General features: G+C 36.3%; 4 protein-coding genes across 5 annotated transcripts; all 4 read left to right on the top strand.

Moving 5' to 3' along the window:
* Window positions 1-1,553: 1,553 nt before the first annotated feature.
* LOC139194144 (protein ANTAGONIST OF LIKE HETEROCHROMATIN PROTEIN 1-like) lies at window positions 1,554-2,991 on the top strand. The gene is made up of 3 exons (XM_070818518.1): window positions 1,554-2,058; window positions 2,149-2,374; window positions 2,471-2,991. Exons 1-3 carry the CDS (start codon window positions 1,588-1,590, stop codon window positions 2,926-2,928), a joined length of 1,155 nt encoding a protein of 384 aa, XP_070674619.1. The 5' UTR covers window positions 1,554-1,587; the 3' UTR covers window positions 2,929-2,991.
* Window positions 2,992-3,102: 111 nt separating this feature from the next.
* On the top strand, window positions 3,103-4,357 carry LOC139194145 (uncharacterized). The gene is made up of 2 exons (XM_070818519.1): window positions 3,103-3,485; window positions 3,583-4,357. Exons 1-2 carry the CDS (start codon window positions 3,129-3,131, stop codon window positions 4,117-4,119), a joined length of 894 nt encoding a protein of 297 aa, XP_070674620.1. The 5' UTR covers window positions 3,103-3,128; the 3' UTR covers window positions 4,120-4,357.
* A 13,176-nt stretch (window positions 4,358-17,533) lies between these two features.
* Window positions 17,534-20,069, top strand: LOC103432581 (uncharacterized protein OsI_027940-like). Of its 2 annotated transcripts, none has more exons than XM_017331550.3 (6): window positions 17,534-17,902; window positions 18,368-18,554; window positions 18,664-18,820; window positions 18,925-18,971; window positions 19,061-19,124; window positions 19,592-20,069. In XM_017331550.3, exons 1-6 carry the CDS (start codon window positions 17,898-17,900, stop codon window positions 19,708-19,710), a joined length of 579 nt encoding a protein of 192 aa, XP_017187039.2. In that variant the 5' UTR covers window positions 17,534-17,897; the 3' UTR covers window positions 19,711-20,069. The 2 variants fall into 2 exon arrangements, with proteins under 2 accessions (XP_017187039.2, XP_017187040.2); XM_017331551.3 differs by having other exon boundaries at window positions 17,739-17,902; window positions 18,928-18,971.
* A 2,154-nt stretch (window positions 20,070-22,223) lies between these two features.
* LOC103432580 (WD repeat-containing protein GTS1) lies at window positions 22,224-24,986 on the top strand. Its single transcript, XM_008370776.4, has 8 exons — window positions 22,224-22,516; window positions 22,726-22,933; window positions 23,035-23,130; window positions 23,456-23,530; window positions 23,681-23,791; window positions 23,866-23,957; window positions 24,194-24,275; window positions 24,481-24,986. The coding sequence occupies exons 1-8, from the start codon at window positions 22,389-22,391 to the stop codon at window positions 24,844-24,846; spliced, it is 1,158 nt and encodes a 385-aa protein (XP_008368998.1). The 5' UTR covers window positions 22,224-22,388; the 3' UTR covers window positions 24,847-24,986.
* The last annotated feature ends 112 nt before the right edge of the window (window positions 24,987-25,098 follow it).

Below are 25,098 nucleotides of genomic sequence, written 5' to 3'. Positions count from 1 at the left end.
GTGTGTTTGTGTGTGTTTGTGTATGTAAGTTCTCCGTGTGTGTGTGAGTGTGTGAGTGTGTACTGTGTGTGTGTAAGTGTACCGTGTGTGTGTGTGTGTATGTGTTTGTGTACTCTGTGTGTGTGTGTGTTTGTGTACTCATTAACGTGGGGGGGTGTGTGTGTGTGTTTGTGTACTCATTAACGTGGGGGGGGGTGTGTGTGTGTTTGTGTACTCATTAACGTGGGGGGGGGGTGTGTGTGTATTGTGTGTGTGTGTTTGTGTATGTATTGTGTGAGTGTGAGTGTGTGAGTGTGTGAGTGTGTACTGTGAGTGTGAGTGTGAGTGTGTGAGTGAGTGTGTGAGTGTGTGTGTGTGTGTGTGTGTGTGTGAGTGTGTGTTTGTGTGTGTTTGTGTATGTAAGTTCTCCGTGTGTGTGTGAGTGTGTGAGTGTGTACTGTGTGTGTGTAAGTGTACCGTGTGTGTGTGTGTGTGTGTGTTTGTGTACTCATTAACGTGGGGGGGGGTGTGTGTGTGTATTGTGTGTGTGTGTGTTTGTGTATGTAAGTTCTCCGTGTGTGTGTGAGTGTGTGAGTGTGTACTGTGAGTGTGAGTGAATGTGTGAGTGAGTATGTGTGTGTGTGTGTGAGTGTGTGTTTGTGTGTGTTTGTGTATGTAAGTTCTCCGTGTGTGTGTGAGTGTGTGAGTGTGTATTGTGTGTGTGTGTAAGTGTACCGTGTGTGTGTGTGTTTGTGTACTCATTAACGTGAGGGGGTGTGTGTGTGTGTGTGTTTGTGTACTCATTAACGTGTGGGGGTGTGTGTGTGTGTATGCAGTGTATGCAGTGTGTGTATGTATGTATGCAGTGTGTGTGTGTGTGTGTATGCAGTGTATGCAGTGTGTGTATGTATGTATGCAGTGTGTGTGTGTGTGTATGCAGTGTGTGTGTGTGTGTGTATGTATGTATGCAGTGTGTGTGTGTGTGTATGTATGTATGCAGTGTGTGTGTGTGTACTTGGTTTATAACCATGATATTACAATGTGAATGTTTTGTATTGTGTGTAATTGGTTTATAACCATGATATTACAATGTGAATGTTTTGTATTGTGTGGGGTTGATGCTGAATTGCAATTTTTTGTGGTTGTTGGTTGCAGAGAAGATGAGCATAAACGGAAGGCTAAGGCTAAGGCTACTGCATTACAGGTGTCCTTTAATTTCCCTATTCACATGCAATGCCTAGCAATGATAGCAATCCTCATACTAGTGTTCTTAGACACATGTTTATAGATGTATAAGAGTAGAACATTTTGAATATGATGCCTCGGGTTAATGATAACTTTTTTTTTTCAACGCCACCTGTATATTTGTTGCCTTGGGTTAATGATAACTTTTTTTTTTCAACGCCACCTGTATATTTGATGCCTCGGATTGTGACTTCGCTAGTTACTTTGATCTAGTTCATTTCGTATCATAATCACTTCATTTCCATCACCCTTAATAACAGTAAATATTACATATATAATGATCTAGTTAATTTGTTTTTTTGTTTTTTTTTTGTTTGGATAGATATGGATCGAAGGAAGCTTTTATTGATCTTATTGTTAGAGATGTCTTATTTGGAGACAATTTGCATTTGTACGATTCTTGTGTTGATGATGCTACGTGGCAAACAGAGACATGTTGAACGACCCACATTGACTAACCGTTCACTTATTAGACGAGAGATTAGTTTGTGTTATATGAATGGTATAATAGGGAATACTGATACTGAATGTGTCAACGAATTGAGAATGGATAGAAGGACTTTTGGCATATTATGTGACTTACTTCGTCAAGATGGGAGGGTAAAAACTGATGGTTTGGTGTCTGTAGAGGAGCAGGTGTGTATGACTTTACAAATATTAGCACATCATACTAAGAATCGTAGTGTTGGCGGTAGATTTTATAGGTCGGGAGAGACTATAAGTAGGTATTTCAATAGCGTATTGCAAGGAATTTTGCGATTACAAGATATCCTACTAAAAGTCCCTCAGCCTGTGCCTATTGATTCTACAGATCCTAGGTGGCGATGTTTTAAGGTATGATGAGAATTTTTTTTTCATTTTCCCTAATCTTTAACTCTTCATTCCCTTTGTATAAATTAACAAAAACTTTTTTTTTTTTTTAAGAATTGCTTGGGAGCATTGGATGGAACACACATTGATGTGCATGTACCTGAAATTGACAAACCAAGATACCGAACAAGAAAGGGTCGAGTCGCAACTAATGTGTTAGGTGTGTGTTCAGGAGATATGCAGTTCATATATGTGTTTCCGGGGTGGGAGGGTTCCGCATCAGACTCTAGAGTGCTACATGATGCAATTACTAGGCCTAATGGTTTTAAGGTACCAGCGGGTAAGACTATTACTTAGTCTCAACTTTGTAAGTTAGGTCTAGTTGTGTTTGTCAACTACAAAACACTAATAAGGTCTGTTTTTTTTTTTTCATTAGGTTATTATTACCTTGTAGATGGTGGTTATACAAATGGTGAAGGATTCCTTGCACCCTATAGAGGAATACCTTATCATTTATCTGAATGGGAGGGACGAACACCTTCTAATAAGGAAGAATATTTTAACATGAAGCATTCTAAGGCAAGGAATGTAATTGAACGCTGTTTTGGCTTGCTAAAAGGAAGGTGGTCGATACTAAGGAATCCATCTTTCTATCCGATAAGGACACAAGGTCGAATAATTACCGCTTGTTGCCTACTACACAATCTTATTAGGCAAGAGATGTCTGTAGATCCAATGGAGAATTTGCCAATAATAGAAGATGGACAAAATACAGAAGAAGGTGAATATGTTGGTAGTGTTCAAACATCTGACCAGTGGACTGCAATGAGGAATGACATAGCTCAGGAAATGTATAATGAGTGGAGAGCAATTAGGAACCAGCAACCGAACTAGCTATATGTGTTAATGATAACATTTTATTTTAGTATTCCTTTTTATCATGCATTTGTTAGATATTAGCACAATGATTGGATGGTATGCAAATTAATTGCATATTATGCAAGTTGATTGGATATTATGCAAGTTGATTGGATATTATGCAAATTGATTATTTGTATGGTATTTTCCTTCATTAAAATATTTTTTGTTTAGGTATGGATAACGAAAATATTTTGAATGCTACTCAAGAGCCAAAAGGAAGAATGCGTAAATGGGAAGCATTTGAGGAAGAAGTATTACTAGGAGTTCTTGAGGATTTTGTTGCTCGGAAGCAACGGTGTGACACCGGTGCTTTCAAACAAGGTACTTTGGTTGAAATAGCAAAAGCTGTCAATGTTTTATGTCCTCATTCAAATATAAAGGCAAATCCACATATTGAGTCCAAGTTGAAGAAATGGAAAAAAACATATAGTATGGTCGTTGACATGATAAACACAAGTGGATTTGCATGGAATGATGTCAAAAAGTGCGTTGAAGTTGACAGTGATGACGCATGGCAAACTTATGTGCAGGTTCATATCCTATTTTATTTATACATTAGTTATATTCTTGCTGCTATATTTGTTACGCATGCTAAATTTTAGTTTTGCTATGTTGATATAATCTTAGAGAAATAAAGAAGCCGATGGATGGAGAAGCAAACCTTTTCCACTGTTTGATAGATTTGCATATATATTTAGAAAAGATCGGGCTACGGGTAATGTAGCCGAAACCCCTGCTCAAATGGTGGAGGAACAAAGTCATGATCATGTTGGTGAAAGTGATATTGGAGGTGAAAATTTTGTTTCTTCAATGAACCAACAAAGCCAACAAAGCATCCCATCTGAAAATAGCCAAAGAAAGAGGAAAAGAGTTGTGGGAAGTTCAAGTGATGGAACCGAGGCAATTATCAGTGGACTGAAAGATTTTTATGTTGAAAGTGGGAAGAGGATGCAAATGGTAACTGAAGCTTTAGTTCAAGGTACTGCAGATCATACTGACATAGCTAATGAACTTGAAGCAATGGGTCTCTCTCCTATGGATCAAATTGATGCATTGTCTCTTATTTTGGATAAACCAAAAAATGTGGGAGTGTTCAGGGCAATCAAACCGGAACTCAAGAAAGTGTTCGTCCAAAGGCTTTTAAGCGACAACGCAAGCGGATGAGGATTTTGGCTAATGTTAACATGGATGTATTTTATTAATCATACAATCTTATGTTATGGCTTATAACTTAGCTTTGCACTAGTATTTTGGCTTATGTTAACTAGCCATTTTGTAAATTATGGAGATCTATTTTGGCTAATGTTAACTAATGTTAACTAGGATTTTCTAAATTATGGAGATCTTCTTATGTACTTGTATTTGTTGAAGTTGCATGTATTGGGCACTATTATTTTTCTTCTGTTGGGTGATAGAGTTTAAACCAAGCTACATTTGCAAATTAAACCCAATTCTATTAGCAGGTAATAGAAACAAAACAATTGTCAATTTTTTTTAAGATTCATAATATACATGGCAAAAATATGCTCCAATTAACCCATATCATGAGATTTGTAGCATTACTCTATTACACAATGACAAAAATTTGTAGTCCTAGTCTAAGCAAACATAAATCTGGTGACCAGTACTGTTTTTCTTATCCTGCTTCTTAGTCCGACATTACACCAAACGCTTCACTAAGTTAGTCCAGCTTAGTCCAGTCTAAGCCAGTCCAGCTTAGTCCCGGCAGCTAGTCCAGTCCGAGACAGTCCGGCGCAACAAACGCACCCTCAATTTACTCTCTACATCCATATAATTTTTAATTAAACTATTGATATCTCTTTAAACTCAAATTTACTACCTAAATCACCCTCACAACCCAATCAAATATGTAAATTTATCTTCACACCCATTCAAAAAATTAAAAACCATAAAATTCATTACACTTTTAAATTTACCGGGTTGACAATATGTACTTGTCGCCAAAGATTCATTTGCCCAATAGATTAAAAGACTACTTTTGAGTTCCTATTTCTTCTAATTTCTTGGTTCAAAGCACACAACAATGGCAATAACTCGTTTCCCCTCGTTGACAACTTTGTTGCTACTGGTCCAATACTCTTGTATATACATACCTATCTTAAAAATAGGTTCAGTAGCAGGACAAGCCAACTTCAGCACAGACCGAGCTGCTCTTCAAATCCCCACCTAGGCAACTTGCCATTTCTTGGTACGCTGGAATTCAGAAACAACAATTTTGGTGGTACCTTGCCATCAGAATTGTCTCATCTACACAGGTTGAAGTTGATTAGCTTTATTTCAACGACTTGAATCTTTAAAGAAACCATTCCAATACATATACGTATCACGTATGTGTTGGTTTTTCAAGAATTCTAATCTTGATTGGCAGTAAAGATAGGAGAGTGGTTGTTTGTGCATGCTAATGCTCTAAAAGGTCATATTCTTGTTGTTGTCTTCAACATGTCCTCTTTGACAATTTTGGCTCTAACCCTAAACAATTTAAGTGGTAGTTTACCAGACAATATTTGCCAACATCTTCCAAGCATTTGGTGGTTGCATTTGCCGCACAACCAGTTTGATGGAGGGTGAACGTAGGATAAATACTATGGAGTGTTTGATTATTGTGTGTGTGTTTATTAATAAATTTTAGTTTTATTGTTTATTTTATCTTGTACTTAATGGTAATTATGTTATAGGGTAAAAAAGACAATTCACTTTTAAAGTTTAAGTTGGGTGTAGAAAGAGGTTATATGGGTTCAAATAAAATTTATCGGAATTGAATTGAGTAGTAATTGGAATGAGATAAGAGTGAATCAGATTTATGTTGAGATGAGAGCTCATATAAATTTTTTTCTAAAAATGGTTTCAGTTGTTTAAAAATATTTGCTAAATGAGCTCATATACTTGATGAGCAAGTGTGAGTCTAGACGCGTTAGAAATTGCGTGGACCTAAACCCAAACTTTTCATTTTTCTCTTGTTTTTTCGATTTCAGATTTGTTTTGTTGTACATGATATATTGACTCACCGCAATGCATAAAGGCGTTGATCCAAAAAATAAATAAAAAATGTATACGGAAAGATTTGAGCGGCCAAACTAATTCCAAATCTAAACGACAATGAGTTCCTTTGTCTATTAGTTTTGGCTTATTTTTCCACTCGAGACGTTTTTGTTTGCGACTTTGCAACTTGCAACCATGCCAATCTATATGTTTTGATTTGGAAATTAATTTAATTTTCCCAAATTAATTAAAAAGTTGGAAATTAGTAATTATTAAAGAGCCCTTCCTAAATTACGTGTCAGGTCGTTATCGGATAACCCGTTAAAAATTCGTTAACGTGTCGGGTTGGTATCATGTCACTCGTTAAGAACCCGATATAACATCGTTCGCCAGATATAGATATGACAATTACTTGCATGATTCGTTAACTCGACACGAAACGATACGACTCATTAACGAATCAAGTCGTTATTGGATCACCTGTTAAGAACTCGTTATCTCAACATGTTTGATATGACATGACTCATTATAATAACTGGTATAACACAAAAATGACACAAACACGGCATGTTTGACAAGCTTGCTATACACCATGATAGAGTTAGACTCTCACTAATCTTTTCTCCTTTTAACTAACAATTTAGTCTACCAACGCCTTTCTTTGTCAAAAGAAAAACTTCCAAATTAGAGCATATTTAGCACAGCTCAGTACATATAAAAAAATATCAACAAAAGCAGAAATACCCACCTAACAGTCAACAATTCATCCATTTTGGTAGGTGAGTAAGACCTAATTATATTTGACAATTAGGTTTGAAATAGTTCATTATATTATAGCCTCCATCGACCTTGTGACAACACGTGATACCTACCCTCATATGCTTAATCATAGCAATACTCCTAGTCAATTCAAAATAATGATATATTTGTTAATTTATTTATTTTTACTTAATTTCTTGACTTATTTATTTGTTTATTTACCCGATAAGGACTGAGGGCCTTCATCGTGGAGGAGGATTCTTTACCCTTTTATGCCCTTTTATTTGAACGGTCAATATTAAATCACGTAACATCTTATAGTGATTTTTTTATAGAGATAATAAGATAAAAAAATAATGTGTGAGAGGAGAGGATGGAAGATGATGAGAATATGAGGGTAGAGAATCCTCATTCCTTGATTGTAGCTCGCAGATAAGTTGTTGGTATGTATACTTGTAGGGAATATATATATGTGTGTGTGTGTGGAGAGAAATATTAAAGAGACTCTCTTATAAGTAAGACTCTTCATAGATTATCTACCATTTCATGTTTTAACATAATATTTTATAATGTTAGCATAAGAATTAACATTAAAGTGTGAGGTGACATAAAGTTTATGAAAAGTCTAACTTTTAAATAATCTCCTTAGTATTTCTCATGTTATATACGGGGACGTATAAACGAAAGAGTAGTGCAATTCTTATCACGTTTTTCATTAGATATTTATATTACTTCTTTAATAGACATAAAACTCACTAACATATATGAATTTCATATTTATTAAAAATATGATACAAATATGGTAGGAAAAATATGAAGGGTATCATTTTTGTTGTCGTTTTATGTAACATGTCGTTTTATGCCGTTCTGTGATTGGACATTTTGCTTGGGTTTAGCAAGAAAAAAACAGCTCGATCCATCATTATCAATAATTCGCCACCTTTCATTTGCTTTCCACTGTCATTGCATGCAAAATTGGCAAATAGTACATGTGGATTTTCGCAACAAGATCCTTAATTTTCTTAAAAAAGATTTCTTGCCGATTTTTTTTTCTAAGGATTTTATGATCGTGATCGTTCAACGTATATTATGTGATCAGTTTTCGTTATGTATTATTTATATTTAATTTTAAATTTTAATTTCAAATGATTTTTTATTGTACGATGTACAATGAACAATCACGATCATAAAATTCATGGGATCCCCAGAAAATGAATCCGGCAAGGATCCTTTTCGAAAAGGACAAGAATTGTCTGCCCTCATGTTTGTGTGGTCACGGTTAAGCCACGTCAACGCTTAACCGTGACCACACAAACAGGAGGGCACGGGAGGGCACCGGAAGTGGGAGGGCAGACAATCCTTGTCCAATTTTCTTTTATATAGATGTCATAGGTGCATTTACCATATAATATAAAATATATATGTGCCGCAAAAAGTAAAGCTGCAAGGGACATGAATTATGAATATCCATATAAAATAGGAAAGAGATCCGGATCTCTTTCATTAAGGCCATTGGATCAAGTGATTCAGGTCCTTAAAATTTGATCAAACAAGTAAAAACATGAGTCCCTTTAAAAGTTATAATAACTTTAGTCGTTTGATCAAATTTCAAGGGTTCAATTCATTTGATTCGATGACCTTGGTGGAAGAGATCCGGAGAGGATTTCTTTCCCATATAAAATATAGGGTAAATCTCACTTTAATACCCTTAAGTTTTGTGGTTTTCAACATTTAATACATGAAGTTTTTTTCGTCCCAGAGTCATACCTAAAGTTTTAATTTTAGAACAGTCTCATACATCCATTAGTCTGACTGCTAAGTCTCTTATTAACTGATGACGTGGCACCCATGTGGACAATGACTAGGCACAACGTGTCATTAAGGGGTCTACGTGGAAATTATTTAAAAAAAAAAAAAAAAAACCCTTCGTCTTCCCCACCCGACACCCTTCCATCCCCTCCACCCCCTCCATAGCTCCACCCTTCCATCCCATCCCTCCCTCCGTCACCCCTTCCTTCATCCTTCAGTCGCAGCTCCCTATAGTCTAACCCCCATTGCAAGGCCACAACATCGACACTCCTTCAATTCTTTCCATAACCCAACCCCCAATTTTCAGAAAAAGGTTGACCCCTTAGCCTAAAACACCACAAGGGACACAACTTGGCACCCTCAAATTCTTTTTCTCAAATTCTCAAAAGAGTTTTGAAAATTTCTCTCAAAATTTGGAACTTTGAATTTTTTGCAAAATTTGGGATAGTTTAGTACCAGTAGGTAGGAAATTAGGGATTAGAAATGGTGCCTTAAATTTGGAAGTGTAGAAAGGGGTGCCCTGCGATGCAGCGACCAGCCAGCTATTTTTGCAGTAACTCAATATGGTGAAATTGAGGCAGATTTCTGCATAAATAAATACGGTGAAATCGAGGCAAATTCGAGCCTCCTATGCTTAAATCCGAACCCCAGGACGAAAGGGAAGTGATTCATGGTCCTTTCTCCCACTTATCTTTCTCCCCCATTCCGTCAGAAGCTGCAAAAACACTTGGACCTTGAAGTCTACAGGCAACCCCGGAATAAAGCAGTTAAGAATTGGTGGTCTTTCTGGTATAACAGACAATAACAGTTCGAAGAGTTGAAATTCTTGCTTGCCACATATAACCATATCCAGCCTAGAGCCCCGAAACCTCGATTTTTTAATGGTGGGTGGTCGATGGCTCTTGTGATGATGATTGTCCCATCGACATCGAAGCATGCCCTAGGTGCCAGAGATAGGGAGAAGGTGAGTCGGGGAGGTGAAAAAGGAGGAATGGATCGGAGAAATGGTGGCTCGGGTGGGCAAGGGGTGGGTGATGGGGGATGGGAGAAGGGGTGCTCGAGTGGAGAAGACAAAGGGAGTGGAGGGGTGCTCGGGTGGAGGGGATGAAGGGATGGAGAAGTGGAGGGGTGGAGTTGTGGAGGGGGTGGATGGGATGAATGGGTGTCAGGTGGGGAAGACAATGGGAGTTCTGGATTTTTTTTATTTATATTTATTATTATTATTTTTTAAATACTTTTCACGTGGACCCTTAATGACACGTGGAGCTTAGTCATTGTCCACATAAGCGGCACGTCATCAGTTAACGGGAGATTTAACAACCAAACTAACGGATGTATGAGACTATCCCAAAATTAACATTTTAGGTATGACTCTGGGATAAAAAAAATTTCATATACTAAATGTTGAAAACTACAAAACTTGAAGGTAATAAACTGAGATTTACCCTAAAATATACATGTGCCACTAAAAGTAAAGCTGTACGGGGCATGAATTATGAATATGAGAAATGTTAAGGATGCTTTCTTAAAGTGAATCTATGAATTCTCTATTATTTTACAGTTTATCATTAATTTTTGTATCAATATTACAAATATTGTACTAAAAACATAAGTAGTAGAGAGTCTATAAACTCTCACTTTTGACAGAGCCTCCTTAGCATTTCTCATATTCATAAGAAAAATGCTAAGAAGGCTCTTTTAAAGTAAGATTCCTTATGAACTCTCTATCACTTCACAATTTAATGTTAATTTCCTTACCAGCATTATAAAAAGAGTGTTATTTCCCACCGTCCGATTTTTCTACCCACATCATAATTTCACCCACTATAAAAACTTAAAGAATGTAAAATCTTATTTCCCAACCACTATTATTCCTAAAATAACCTTTAAATCACAACACCATACCTCCATTGTCCTGTTTCAACCACCAGTCCCTCCTGATCTTCCCTTAGCTGCAAAATGTGTTAATTGGTATGTTTCCGTTTTAATTCTCCCTCGCTTTCGCATCAACCAAACACAACTTAGATTGAACTTTTCTATTCAGTAGATGTTATTCACTGTAAAGATTGTGTCTAAGCAAAAGTGTTAAATTGTTTTCTCCAAACTCCAACAGTAAAGTGCTAAAATGGTTCAGTGTGGTTGAATTGAGTTTGTGGTTTTATGCAGAAACAATAACTTTTTGGCTGTGATAGTCGGTGGAGAAGCCGAGAAGAGAGATGAAATAGGAGAGAGAGAGAAGCACAGGGGAGGGGAAGAGAGAATGGGGGACAAAGAGAGAAGGTGGGGAGAGAAACATGATAGGGTTTAAAAGTCTTTTTCAAAAATAATAAATATGTCCCTAATATTTTTATTAAAACGTGAGTGGAAAAATAAGACAACGGAATGAGTTTAACAATACTTTATAAAATTATGCTAAAAACAAGTTCCTTTAAAATTTTGGAATATTATTTACCAACTATGCAGGAGGAGCATATTTTTAGTTTTTACAATCTGAATTTTGGAATGTGAAATTATTAGTTTTACTCTTTTGACAAACAAAAAAAAAATATTAGTTTTACCTACATTATTTACCAACTATATGTTGTTAAAGAAATTATTAGTTTTACTGACAATCTTGAAAAACCGAGCCTTTTAGGGGGAGTTTGTTGCACCGGACTATCTCGGACTGGACTAGCTGCAAGACTAACCTGGACTGGCTTAGACTAGACTAAGCTGGACTAACTTAGTGAAACGTTTGGTACAGTGTCGGACTAAGAAGTAGGATAATAAAATTCTTTTTCTTTTTTATTTCTTTTTTTTCTTTCATTTTCTGGAACTCTCTATCTGTTTTTCTTTTTCTTTTCTTTTGTCTTATTATATTTATTTTCTAGAACTCTCTTCTGTTCTCCGTCTATTTTTCTTTTTCGTTTTTTTTTCTTCTCTTTTCTTTTCATTTCTAGAACTCCATTCCCTTCCCCCTTCCGTTTCTTCACCTGTATTCCCCAAGTTAGTCACAGTGCACAGATTGATAATTACAAAATGGAAACATGCCTCACCTTCAATTCTCAATTCCTAATTTTTCCCCAAATTTCCAATTCCCAACAAAAACCCCAACGCTGCTACTTCCAATTCCGTCGGCGGCAATGGTGAGTTTTCTCATCCGACAACCTCTCTCTCTCTCTTTCCTTTGTTTTCTCATCTAAATCCATCCGGCCAAATCCTTCTCTCCCCCAATTCCATCGGCGGCCATGGCGAGTTTTCCCGTTTGGGTGGTTCTGGTTCTAAGATTTTTAGGGGTTCTGGGTCGTAATCGGATTCTGGGTAGTTCTGCACTCCTTTGCGATGCAAGCTTGTGGTGGTGGCTCGAGGGATTCTGGGAAGACAAGGGGCAGTGACTTTGTCCTAGCTAATACCAAGGTTTCAGTCGGGACTAGCTAGCGAAGCTTAGCGAAGTATGGAGTCGAGGCGAGTCCGACTTAACGTCATTTAAGTTAGTCCCTTGCTACGCCAAACACAGGACTACACGGACTGTTAGTCCAGTCCTGTCCAGTGAATGCTAACGATGTCAAACAAACGACCCCTTAGGGTTTTAGGATAGCTAAGAAGATAATTTGGCGTTTTTTTTAAGTTTTCGAAAACGCAGCCTCTCATGCAGCATCCCTAAAGGAAAAATTCTAGATCTGCAACCCACCTCAGTCGTTGGCTCCTTGCTCCGGCTTAGAGCCGGTGACAACTTCTCCTCACTCCTTCCATCCTCTCCACCACTCTTCCCATCCTCTCCACCCTTTCTCCTAGCCCCTCCACTTCCTCGACTGCTCCCTTTCGCTTTACCCTTTTCGCGTTCTCTCCCTCACAAGTGTTATTCAACGCCACTTCTTCCCCTTGTGGGGTGTCGGTGTATTTCATTAATATATATATATATATATATATATATATATATATATATATATATATATATAGACACTTTAGATGTGATCTCTAACTATCAATATTATTTGATTGAAACCTTATTAGTTTTTAGTTTTTTATTGAGGTCCCTGACATTTATATAATAATGGAAGTTACTATATTTTTTAATTAAAAATAAAAAATTGAAATTTGTAATTGTTTATATTAATGAGATTTTAAATAAAACCCATAATTTATGGGATTAAAAATAATAAAATATAAATTATACTCTCTATTATATTGTGTGTGTGTGTGTGTGTGTATATACACATATATGTATGGGTACATTAACCAAAATTAACAAAAAAAGTTATTGTACCAAAACATGGATACATTCTCAAATCAACGAAAAAGAATGTACCCATATAAGTTTAAACATGGATTAAAAAATTTGAATGGATTTTATATTAAAAAATGGTACATTTTACGTACAACAAATTGATATATTTGAGAATGGGTACATTTAAGATTAAAAAAATTGAAAAATTATATGAATGGGTACATTTAAGATTAAAAAATTGAGCATCTTTTTATATATATATAAAAAAAAAAACTAATAGGTACAAACTTAATTTAATTTAATTTTTTATTATTTTGGAAATGTTTGAATTATAAATTAATTAGAAGTTTAATAGAGGTGTGAGTATTAAACCCTAAATTAATTACTAATTTTTATATTAAAAAAATTATATAATAAACATGTAAATTCATTATCACATTAGTGCTAGGGACTTGAATCAAAATTTGAGAACTAATAAGGTCTTAGTCAATGAACAGTGAAAACTAGGGACCGGATACTAATTTTTCCATATATATATATATATATATTTTTTTTTTCTATATATATATATATGTAGGAGTATGATTATATTCCCTCTTTTTTCCCCTCTCCTTCTCTCTCCTCCTGTTTGAACGGTCACGGTTAAGCCACGTCAACATCTTATATTAATTTTTTATAGAAAGATAAAGACAAAATAAAGAATGTGAAAGGATGAGATGAAAGAGAATGGAATGAAGAGGGGAGAGAATCCTAGTCCATATACACACACATGAAATATGGTGTTGCATGCATGATGAGAGAAAGACTGGAGTGCCTTGTGCGAAGAAGCACAACTAAAGGCTGCAGCGCCTTGTCTTTTGGTAAAAGGCACATGTATGAAATGACCATACTTTCATCCATTCGGTGCAAATGAAAGAATGCTGGAAAGATTTGATCTTTACACACTTTCAGTTGAAGGATGTGACCTTTCTATGCACATTTTGAAATAAGTTCAACGGGTACCATATAATCTATAAATAGTCCAAGTTGGCTGCATATTTAGATATACAATTCTTCAAACAATAATTTCTTATCCTCTTTCTCTTCATCAAAATCATACAGTTTCATTTTAGAAGATTTTAAGGGAATTTCAGTTCTTGCTAAACTAAAATTTCAAACTTTGTTGTATCATGGAAGTGATTTGCTTTAGACCCGTTAGCAAACTCATATTAGAGTGGTGGCAAATATCACTTTAAAAAAAACATATTAACGTGCCTCAAAGTCATTTTTCTGTCTAATTCTAAACCTTACTCTTACAGTGGGCAACCTATTTTCAGATGTCCGAAAAAAGGAGACCAAATAATCCTGTTACATCAGTGAAACTAATACCTCATTTAATTAGTTGAAATGGAAGAAATTGGAACACAAAAGATAAGTACAGTAAAATATGTGAGACTGATTAAAATATAAAAAGTGGAATTTAAATAATAACAAAAATTAAACCTTTATCTGATGTTAAAAGTAAAAATTTCTTCATATTAGTTATATATAGCATGTAATTTTGTCTATGTAAATTTATCTTACGATGCTAATCTTTAGTTCAAAAAAAAAAAAAGTGTGTCAAATAGATAGCCGACACTTTGTTCTTCACATTGAATTACCAATAATTAGTTGGATAGCATGTTCTTCACCCAACAGATGCATTCGGTGCAATAATTCAACACGACACATTCATTGTAATTGTATAGCAACTTCGCATGCGAACATTTCTTTCCTCACATTTGAAATATTTTATCTCGTGACCATATGCATGAATATTTATATATAAATTATATGATCTTATATATTTTGGTGGTGTTATCCATGCATTCTTTTTTACCTTTCAAATACCTTATGTAAATTGTTGACCTTTGATCTTCTCATTTTTATTCGATCCAATGGTCACAAATTAAGAAAGGTATGTGAAAGATAAAAAATGATATACGGATAGCACACCATATAATTTACTCAAACAACATTTTTTATCTAGGAATATGGTCCAGATTTCAGGTTCGCAAGTATCCTCCTTTCATTACAAATATTAATTACGTCACAGCTGACATTATATGATGGAGAGAGTTGAGGAAACCCTAATCTGGACGTATAGATAGACGCCCAAGTTGAAAAGATGAACACTATTTTTATTTGTTAACATTTGATTGAAGCATCCAGGAAACCAAACAAGCAAAACAACGTAGACGTAAATTTCTGTTGTGTCTTCTCTCAAGGACTGATCGAAGGGTGGACTAATCTAGTCCCCATCAGGGCCTCACTCTATATTGTCCCTGCCTTTGATAGTCCTGCGTATGGTTGGAGTTGAATGGATGATTGCACAAACACAGTTCAGACGAATTTTCAAGCTAAACATGTAAATTACAAACACATAATAATGAAAGTGGTACCGTAGTCAAAGCCCCACATGTCGTATTATTGTCTTAAAGTGTCTTTACATTGGATTCACACACTGAGCTTTCCTTTCCTTTCAATTATCTCACACTGTTCTGATGCTAGTATGTAAACAAGATTCGATGGGATTGAGACTTAGTCAAGTAGGTATCCTTTGGTTTCGAATGAATTGGTTAGGTCCTTTGATTCAATGTATCTTGAATGAGAGATGTTAACCTCAAGTTTGTGTCCTTGTTAAAAACATAAGATGGATTAGGCATGACGAACACTTCTCCATTCTAGATGATCATCCCCCTCAAAATGGCAGTTTCGGAAAGGATAAATTTTCTTCATGGTTAATCCATTTTTAATTTACTTAACTAGGATATAAAATCGAAATTGAAGTCCACTTCTCATTCAAGATATACGTCAGATCTAGGAAGTCATTTAATTGTTCTAATCGTAGACACCAAATAAGACCACAGAGTCTTAATTCTCTAGATAGAAATTTGTAAGCTTTAGTAGGTGGACGATTGTCCAATTTCACTCGAGTCTCGCATTTATAAGTTCATCAAAATTAAATGAAACACCGTCGTAATAGTTGGACCAATTTATCGATCATGTTGGATCAGAATTAAATGCATTGTTGGACCAAATTAAATGGCTTTGGCGAAAGCTACGTTTTAAGTACAAACAATCAAAAGAGGTAGAAGAGAAAACGGTACGATGATCTGCGTTCTGAACTGCTTGTTGCAACCACTGTGTATTTTTCTTCATAAATACTTGCATTTTAGCAGATTCTTTCTTTTCCAAATAAGGATTAGAAACCCTAATATCCTATGTCCACGCGCTTTATCTGAGCATGGACCTTGGCCGAAGTTAAGCCGTCCAGTTTACCAAACACCTAATGGAGCTGACATATCAACCGTACCTGGATTCTCCCTGATATTATTCCATGCTGCCTTCAAAAGGATCCGGATTCTCTTTATCTGATATGATGCTATCAGGATTCTTTTTTTTTTGAGGATTTCGAGAATCATATGTCCGATCATCGATTATTCTGCAATTAGAAATTATGTTGAATATTTATATTTAAAATTGAACACAAATGATACCTAATAAAAACTGCATGCACGTACAATGAACAGACGTAATAAGGTGATTTTTCGAAATCCTTACAAAAAGGATCCGGGAGAATATCATCCTGAACAATGTGTGTATTTGCGGTTGTTTGTGCCAATTTTGTCTATTAGTATTTTGTTAATCTGAGCTCGTTTTTCTCTCTATTGACGTTAGTGCTTTTGTTGTCTTATGCATGTTTTTGCTATGTTGTTGAAATTAATCTAATAAATTTGTTATTTTGAGAAAATTTATCTTAAGAGTTCAGATCTCTCCAGATCTCGCAGTCCTAAACTAATTGATTGAGATATCTAAACCGTCCAAAAGAGAGGTAGAGAGAGATCTGGTTTCCTAGTTTGTGTAAGATGGGCTAGTGAAATAAACTAATGAGAGTCATATGAAAATAAGTGATCCAGATTTCTCGATCTGTTCGCACCAGACTGCAAGATCCAGAAAGATTCTCGATTCCTAAAAGTGTTCGTGAATACCATTTCGTCATTCAAAAGTCATTTTGACTCTCATCAGCCATGCCTACAAAATTTTCCGTTCAAAATGCTATGCGAAGGTGATATTTCTTTTCTTATGTCGATGTCATGCAGGCGTTACGTGCGCAAAGAAAACTTAGCCCATGCATATACCCTCGTGTTATATACATATACATATACATATACATACATACATACATATATATATATATATATATATATTATGCATGTTTTGACAAATTTTGGGAGGGAGAGTTGCTTTGAATTCCTTCGTGTCGATGCCACGTAGGCATCACGTGTGCATAAAAATTTCATAACTTAGTATATATAGTACTGGTTTGGTATTGATGTGCTTTTATAAAAAGTGGGTACAAAAAAAAACTGAGCTAAAAAAGGTGTTTGGTAAATACTTAAAAACAGCTTATTTTCACAATTTTGGATGAAAAAAAGCTGAAACGTGAAGCGGCAAAAATAAACTTATTCTCACAGCACAATAGAAGCAGTTTTTTATTTCAAAACACAACAACACCAAACTACCCTCATGTTATGATCCATGTAAATTTTGGGAGGCATCAGATGTGCAAAAAAATGTCGTTACTTGAGCTATAAGCCCCTCCCAACATGAGGGTATATGTGCAAAGCAAAAATTAAAGTGATGCCTGCAAAAAAATGTCGTTACTTGAGCTATAAGCCCCTCCCAACATGAGGGTATATGTGCAAAGCAAAAATTAAAGTGATGCCTACGTGCCCGTTCGGCTGGGGGTTATTAAAACATACATAATAACATGAAAGATTTATTTACTCATGCACTCGAGATCCTGTGCTCAACTCACTCATTTCTCTAAACATCGTTTTGTATATTAAAAAAAATAAAAATTAACACATAATGGGCCTAGGAAAATGAGTTAATGGGCCACTTCATTTTACTGTGACTGATTTCACAGAGTTTGGGCCTTGTACGAAAGCCCAGAAAGCCTACAAGTCTAGAAGCATCGCGTAATCTCTCTTACTCTCCTTTCTTTATTGCTATTGCGTAGGCTTCCCGCAAGGCCGTAAAACTCAAGCTCTGCTCTCTCTGCTTTCTTTCCAGCTTCTAGGGTTTTACATACACTCTCTCTCTCTCTCTCTCTCTCTCTCTCTCTCTCCTTACCTGCAAAAACATGAGGTAAAAATCTCATCTTTCTCTCTTCAATTTTATTCAATTCTTCTGCTTTCGCCCTCTGATTTCTTCGTCTTTACATTCCTGCCATTGTTTTCTTTGGTATGCAATTTTTGTATGTTTTTTCTGATACCGATTGCTCTCTGTAGACTTGTAAACTCTGTAATTTATGGTTAAATTCAATTTTATTCGTGTTTCTATGTTTAATATTGTTCGAGAAATTGAATTAATATATGGGAATCTTTTTGCTTTATTGGGTATTTTTTATCTGTTGGATTGAACAATTGTTATAGTGATTTAAGTATACTTATTTGTCCCTAATTCTCTGTTGATATTTGGGTTCGAAATTTATAGAAAACAGAAAGAAATCACGGAGAGAATTTGATTTTAGTTTTTGTATGGGTGATATTCACTTGATTTTGATGCATGTTTGGGGCTTGTTTTTGGCTAAACGTGCTGCGAATTTCGCAGTCGTCATCCGGAGGTGAAGTGGGCTCAAAGGGTGGATAAGGTTTTCATTACTGTGCTTTTGCCTGATGCGAAGGACGCCAAGGTTAAGCTTGAACCCGAGGGAGTGTTCAGCTTCTCGGCTAGTGCTGGTGCGGAGAATCACCAGTATGAACTCAAACTGGATCTTTTTGATAAGGTTAATGTGGAGGTGAGGATTTGTATATGCAATCACAAATGCTCTTACGTTATTACGAGATGTTGTTGTTTATGCTGGTTCTTATTTTGTTGTATGACATGTATGTTGCGTTGTGTTGTAGGAAAGCAAAATTAATGTTGGCGTGAGGAGTATCTTTTGTATTGTGGAGAAGGCGGAGCCAGCATGGTGGAATAAGCTATTGAGTGGAGATGGAAAGACGCCGCATTATGTCAAAGTAGATTGGGACAAATGGGTAGATGAGGATGATGACACTGCCGGTATGCAGCTCGCATATTCTGTTGCATTTCCTCAGAATGTTTAATTTGACGAAAACAGCATGTTTGTTGTACTTTGTGATTAAACTGCCACTTCTTGTTTTCAGCAGGATCAGGTCTTGGTGACATGGATTTGGGAGGAATGGATTTCTCGGTTAGTAAATATTAAGTTATGGTGTTTTCCCTTGCCTGGATTGTTTTGATGTTTCTATATTTTGTTCTGACTCTAATTATACTATGCAGAAATTCGGTGGCATGGGAGGTGATGATATGGGAGGAATGGGTGACTTCGATGATAGTGACGAAGGTAAGAAGACTATTCGCTTAATCTTTAGTGGCATGCCGAGTATGGATAAACATCTCACTAGGAAGTGTAGGTCTAGAATTCAAAACACCAAGATATAGGATTAAACATTCCACGATATTAAAAGTTATTTCCACATTTTTAAATGTACGAATGGTGCTGGGACATAACTCTACCTAGACAGTCTCAGTCCTGAGGTTTCGGGTGCCTAGGAGGAGTTTACGTTGTGGTTTTGATGCAGACCATTGCATTGGGGTAATGCTCCTGCTCTCTAATCTTAGGGTCAAATTCTCTGTCTTAAATATTTCTACCTCGAATAAGCTCTTGCTTTGGATTTTTTGCCTGCTTATCGTTGCATGTAAAATTACTTTAATCTGTTCATTTGTTGGATGATAAGTAATATAAAGATTGCTAAAGCAATCGTCGCATGTTCTGTCTTGGTTACCAATAATGTTTGCTTTTTAATGTAGACCTAGAACTGTCAAAGCCAGAAGATGAGGCCACCGACAAGGAAGCCGAAGAGCAGGATGCTGGTAAGGACGGAGCTGGTACTTCAGAAGAGAAAAAGGAAGCTACCACGAACGCATAATTTTGTGTTACTGACCCTTGCCGATAGGGTCAGCCAAGCTCTTGCATGGCTATGGAGTGTTTTCTTCTCTTTTTTTCACCTCAGTTACTAAAGGTGTGTTTTTATCTAACCGTGCGAATCAATCCTCGCCCGTCATTCGTGTTAGCTAAATGATGAGTTCTTCTGGGTTTAGAGAAGTTGCGGTACGCAGCGTGTTGTACTTTTAGTTATTTGTTTCTCGGATCTGGATTTTAAGGATTTTAATCCTCCTACTAGTGTCCTTTTTAAGGCACCCAGGCCCTCTGAGTGATGGATATTTGATTTGTTTGCCTGCTTATGGGTTAACCCTTTTACACTATGAGTTACATTGTGTCCTCTTACCCTCTGAGTTATGTTGTGTTTGTTATAGACGTATCTTTAAATTGGAAAATTAAAAATTAATAAAAATAAAAATCGTGGGTTCAAAGCCTGGACTGAACGTTGTTTTTGATAAATTTTTAGTTATGTAAGTTGTTTATTCAGTATTTAAGCCAAAAAGAGGAAAATTCAATAGTATTACTACGGATGCTCAAGTTCTAAAAGGCGCTAGTCGGACGGGCTGTTGGAGTCTAGTGGAGTCTAGTGCATGGCGTCCGGGCTAGGCGGGATCAAGGTGACTTTTTAATTGAATGAAATTTATTTATATTTTATAATTACAGAAATATTTTGAGATATATAAATTTCATTATAGGATTATAAACTATGAAATACTAGAACATATTGAAAACGTAGGGGAACTAGCATATAATGAATGTTCCTCTAAGTATTTAACAAGTTTCTTAAAACTTTTTGAAAAAATAAAATATATGATAAAAGTTACTAATTTTTTGTCTAAGTCATGAAGCAAGTCATTTTCTTAAATAAAAACAAATAAAGCAAAAAGTCACTAAACCACCCAGCTCGCCTAAACTGTGTAGGTGGGTTGGGTGGGAGGTTAGGTAGGTATAAGTTTCTTTCTTTATGTACGCTTATAGATTAATCAGGACGGTGATTTGCTTTCAGCGTTTACACATGATCTTTTAGAATACTGCTTATGCCTAAAACGTTGCATACGAAGTTTTGTGTGTTGGTACATTTTTCGAACACACTGCATGAATTTTAAGGTTACAATGTGGCGAAAATGACACATAAGTTTATGATAGATTGGTTGCATATGACGCTTTATTGTAGTTGAGTGCTTATGTACATTAGTGCGGGTTCGACTCTATCCGATTTTCTTCTCTCTTAACAATTAAGTATCATACAATCTAATGTCATCGCTCTTCAAACAAACTAAAAATTAGAAGAGGTTTTTTTATTTTATGTATTTTTTAACAAACAATAGTATATGCACTAAGGTGTCATGGAGTGGGCTAAGCTTCACAATGAATTAGCCATAATAATGTGGTTCAAATTTCCCATAAACGAGAATCAAACCTAAGACCTCTCACTTATAAGTGAATAAGAATATTGTAGTAGTACCAAGTGGCTAAAAACTAAGAGAGTTAGGCCATTTTCAACCGAAGGATGACTAAAGGGCTCCCTTTAGCCTTATAGCCCTGCAAGAAATTATATTTTAATGAACATTGCTATGTCATATTTTATATCATCTCCAACCGATGTGGCCAAAGGGCGATAAGTCATACATAGCTCTTTGACAAAAAACCATCTCCAACCGAATGGGCCAAAGAGTTATAGGCCAAATATAATATAAATAAATGTTTATTTTGAGATATATAAATTTTATTATAGAATTATAAATTATGAAATACTAGAACATATTGAAAATGTAGGGGAATTAGGATATAATGGATGTTCTTCTAAGTATCTAACAAGTCTCTTAAAACTTCTTGAAAAATAAAATGTGAAACGGAAGTTACTAATTTTTTGTCTAAGCGAGAGTCGCAAAGTAAGTTATTTTCTTAAATAAAAGCAAAAAAAGCAACAAGTCACTAAACCGCCCAACTAGCCTAAACTGTCTAGGCGGTTGCCTAGGCAGGTCTAGGTGGGTTGGGTGGGAAGTTAGGCGGGTATAGGTTTCTTTTTTTATTTTTTTAACGTTTCGAGATTAATCGGGGCAATGACTCACTTCCAGTGTTTACGCAGGATCTTTTAGAATACTGCTTATGCCTAAAACGTTGCACACGAAGTTTTGTGTGTTGGTACATTTTTCGAACACACTGCATGAATTTTAAGGTTACAATGTGGCGAAAATGACACATTAAGTTTATGATAGATTGGTTGCATATGACGTTTTATTGTAGTTGAATGCTTATGCATATTAGTACAGGTTCAATTTTATCCGATTTTCTTCTCTCTTAACAATTAAATATCTAACAATCTAATGTTATTAGCTCTTCAAACCAACTAAAAATTAGAAGTGTTTTTTTTTTAATGTATTTTTTAACCAACAATAGTATCTACACTAAAGTTTTGCAAAGTAGACTAAATCTCACAATGAACTAGTCATAATAATATGATTTAAATTTCTCATAAACAAGAATCAAACTTTAAAACCTCGCACTTGTAACTATTCATGTCGTAGTGCTACCAAGTGGCTAAAATCTTCGAGAGTTAGCTGACCTCTACCGTAGCGGAACTAAAACCCTAAACCCCAAATTACGTTCATTTGTCCAGCCGGACTGCCGGAAAGGGAGAGACAGAGACAGAGACAGACAGAGATGGAAGCCACGGACATGGAGGTGGAGGAACGACCACCGTCCAATCCTGATCCTTTCAAGCGTATCTCCCTCAAAAACTCCATCCAAACAAACTTCGGCGACGACTATGTCTTCCAAATCGTCCCCAAGTATGTCCCTTTTCGAACTTTTACTCTGTTTGTTTCCCAGGAAAATTCTGAGATTTGAACAACTCCACCTTTGGGTTGCGTTCGTCAGCTCGCACTTTACCTCAATCTCTTCGTTTTTGTAAATTTGTTCTGAAACCAGAAGGATTGTGCTTATTTGGGTTTTATGATTATTCATTGGGTGTTGAATTTTTGTGGGGTTTTGGTGGAAGGGATGATTGGACGGCAATGGCAGTTTCGCTTTCGACCAACGCCGTGAAGGTGTACTCGCCCGTGACGGGCCAGTACTACGGAGAATGCAAGGGCCACTCTGCAACTATCAACCAAATTGCATTCTCTGGTCCATCAACTCCACATATCCTGCACTCTTGCTCATCTGATGGAACTATTCGAGCTTGGGACACGCGCACATTCCAACAGGTTCGCTTCTCGAGTTGCAGTTGCAGACATAAACAAACAATGTTTTGCATACATAAACATATGTTTCTTAACTTGTTTTTGTTTGATTGTTAATGCTGCAGGTTTCATCTTTCCATTCCGGCTCTTCTCAAGAGATTTTCAGCTTTTCGTTCGGAGGATCAGGGAACAATCTTCTAGCCGCAGGGTGTGATACTCAGGTGCTGCATTTATTGTAACAGCTTTAATTGTGTTTTGCGGCTCTGGTCATTAGTTAGTCAAGATTGTCATGTAGCTCGTTATTTTTCTAGTTTTATGTTTGTGTTATCAATAACTCGATGTTCCACATTAGTGAAGATCGTGTCAGTTATAGGCTAAAATTTCAGAGGATAGCGCGCTCAACATTCCACATTTACTCTTTAGTCTGCTAGACCTCATTGGATGCAAAACTATTTTAAGTTTTTATGCTTATGATTCTTCACTTATTTCGACAGATAATATCTCATTTGTTTTCCCCATTCTTGCTATTTGACTTGTTATACTCAGATACTATTCTGGGATTGGAGGAACGATAAACAAGTAGCATGTCTCGAGGACTCTCATGTAGAAGATGTTACCCAGGTTCGTTCTAATCCATCTTCTTCTTGTTTAACATATGGATTTGACAGTTTAGGTTAGCTATGTGAAAAATTTTCTTCCGCCAAATTGCATTATGAAGGTTGTGCAACTTGATAAAACTAGGCGGCATATATAACTTCATGTTTTCAATAGGTTCACTTCATCCCTGATCATCAAAACAAGCTTCTTTCTGCTTCCATTGATGGATTGATGTGTATATTTGATACCGAAGGAGATATCAATGAAGACAATCATCTAGATTCAGTAAGTTCAAGTTGAAGAGGTTTAAAGTTTATAGTGTTGCATAGTCATGACATTTTACCTTCTAAAATATGTAGGTACTAAATGTTGGCACTTCGATTGGGAAGGTTGGGTTTTTTGGAGAGACATATCAAAAGCTTTGGTGTTTAACCCATATTGAGACCTTAAGGTATCTCTTTCTATCAATTGATCATGAATTTACCCCCGTCATACTATGCACCACTTTTATTCTATAGTCTCATAAACATGTATTGGGTTGGTTAGTGATTTGCATCTTTTACCCCAAGTGGAGTAACTCGCGAAACAGGATCGAAGTTAAGACAGATGGCTTGGCTTTTGAGTACAAACATGTACTTGTGCTTCTTATATTTCCCCTGACTTATAACCTGATAACCGCTCATGTAGTATCTGGGACTGGAAAGATGCAAGCGAAACGAGCTTCCAGGATGCTCGTTCTCTGGCTTCTAAAGGCTGGACACTCGACGATGTAAGTCATTCTTTAACAGATTCTGCTCTTTTAGTCTACTAGTTATTGATTAGCCTTAATTGAAAATTTCATATTATTCGTTTGATATGCATCTTGTATGCTGTTACATTGGAGGATATCGATAAACTTCGTATGCATGCCATCATTTTAGCGTAGGAAAGTGCTTTTCTTTTTAGCCAAGCCAAGTAAAAACTCCGTTTGGCAGGTCGATTATTTTGTTGATTGCCACTACTCAAGAGAAGCAGAAAAGTTATGGGTAATTGGTGGCACTGATACTGGCACTTTAGGTTACTTCCCTGTAAGTTATGAAGGAAACAAAGCTATAGGGTCCGCTGAAGCAGTTCTTGGAGGTGGGCATACAGGTGTTGTTCGAAGCGTGTTGCCAATGTCGAGCACGCCCAGCGGATCCAGCCAAGGTCACGGCATTTTTGGATGGACTGGCGGTGAAGATGGCCGGTTATGTTGCTGGTTATCAGATAATGCACCCGAGATAAACCGATCATGGATTTCAAGCGCGCTGGTTTCAAGATCACCTAGGACCCGAAACACAACACGGCACCAACCCTACTAGAAAAAAAGGATGTTTTGAACTCTTGAATTTCTGTTTCGGTAAGGATAGTGGTCGCCTGTACCATATTTGTATGATTTATTCACCATTTACAATGTTCTAAAGTTTCAATGGAAACAGATGAGAGATTGATCCAAAGAAAATTGAATTCATGTCACTTGTTTAATTTTCCAACTATGTACCACCCTGACCGATCGAGAGGTGGAGTTGTAAACCTCCTCGTACTGCTAATTAAAGTTTACCATCTCACACTGG

Source organism: Malus domestica, chromosome 03 (assembly GCF_042453785.1).
Source record: "Malus domestica chromosome 03, GDT2T_hap1".
NCBI lineage: Eukaryota > Viridiplantae > Streptophyta > Magnoliopsida > Rosales > Rosaceae > Malus > Malus domestica.
This window is presented reverse-complemented; position numbering and strand designations above follow the sequence as displayed.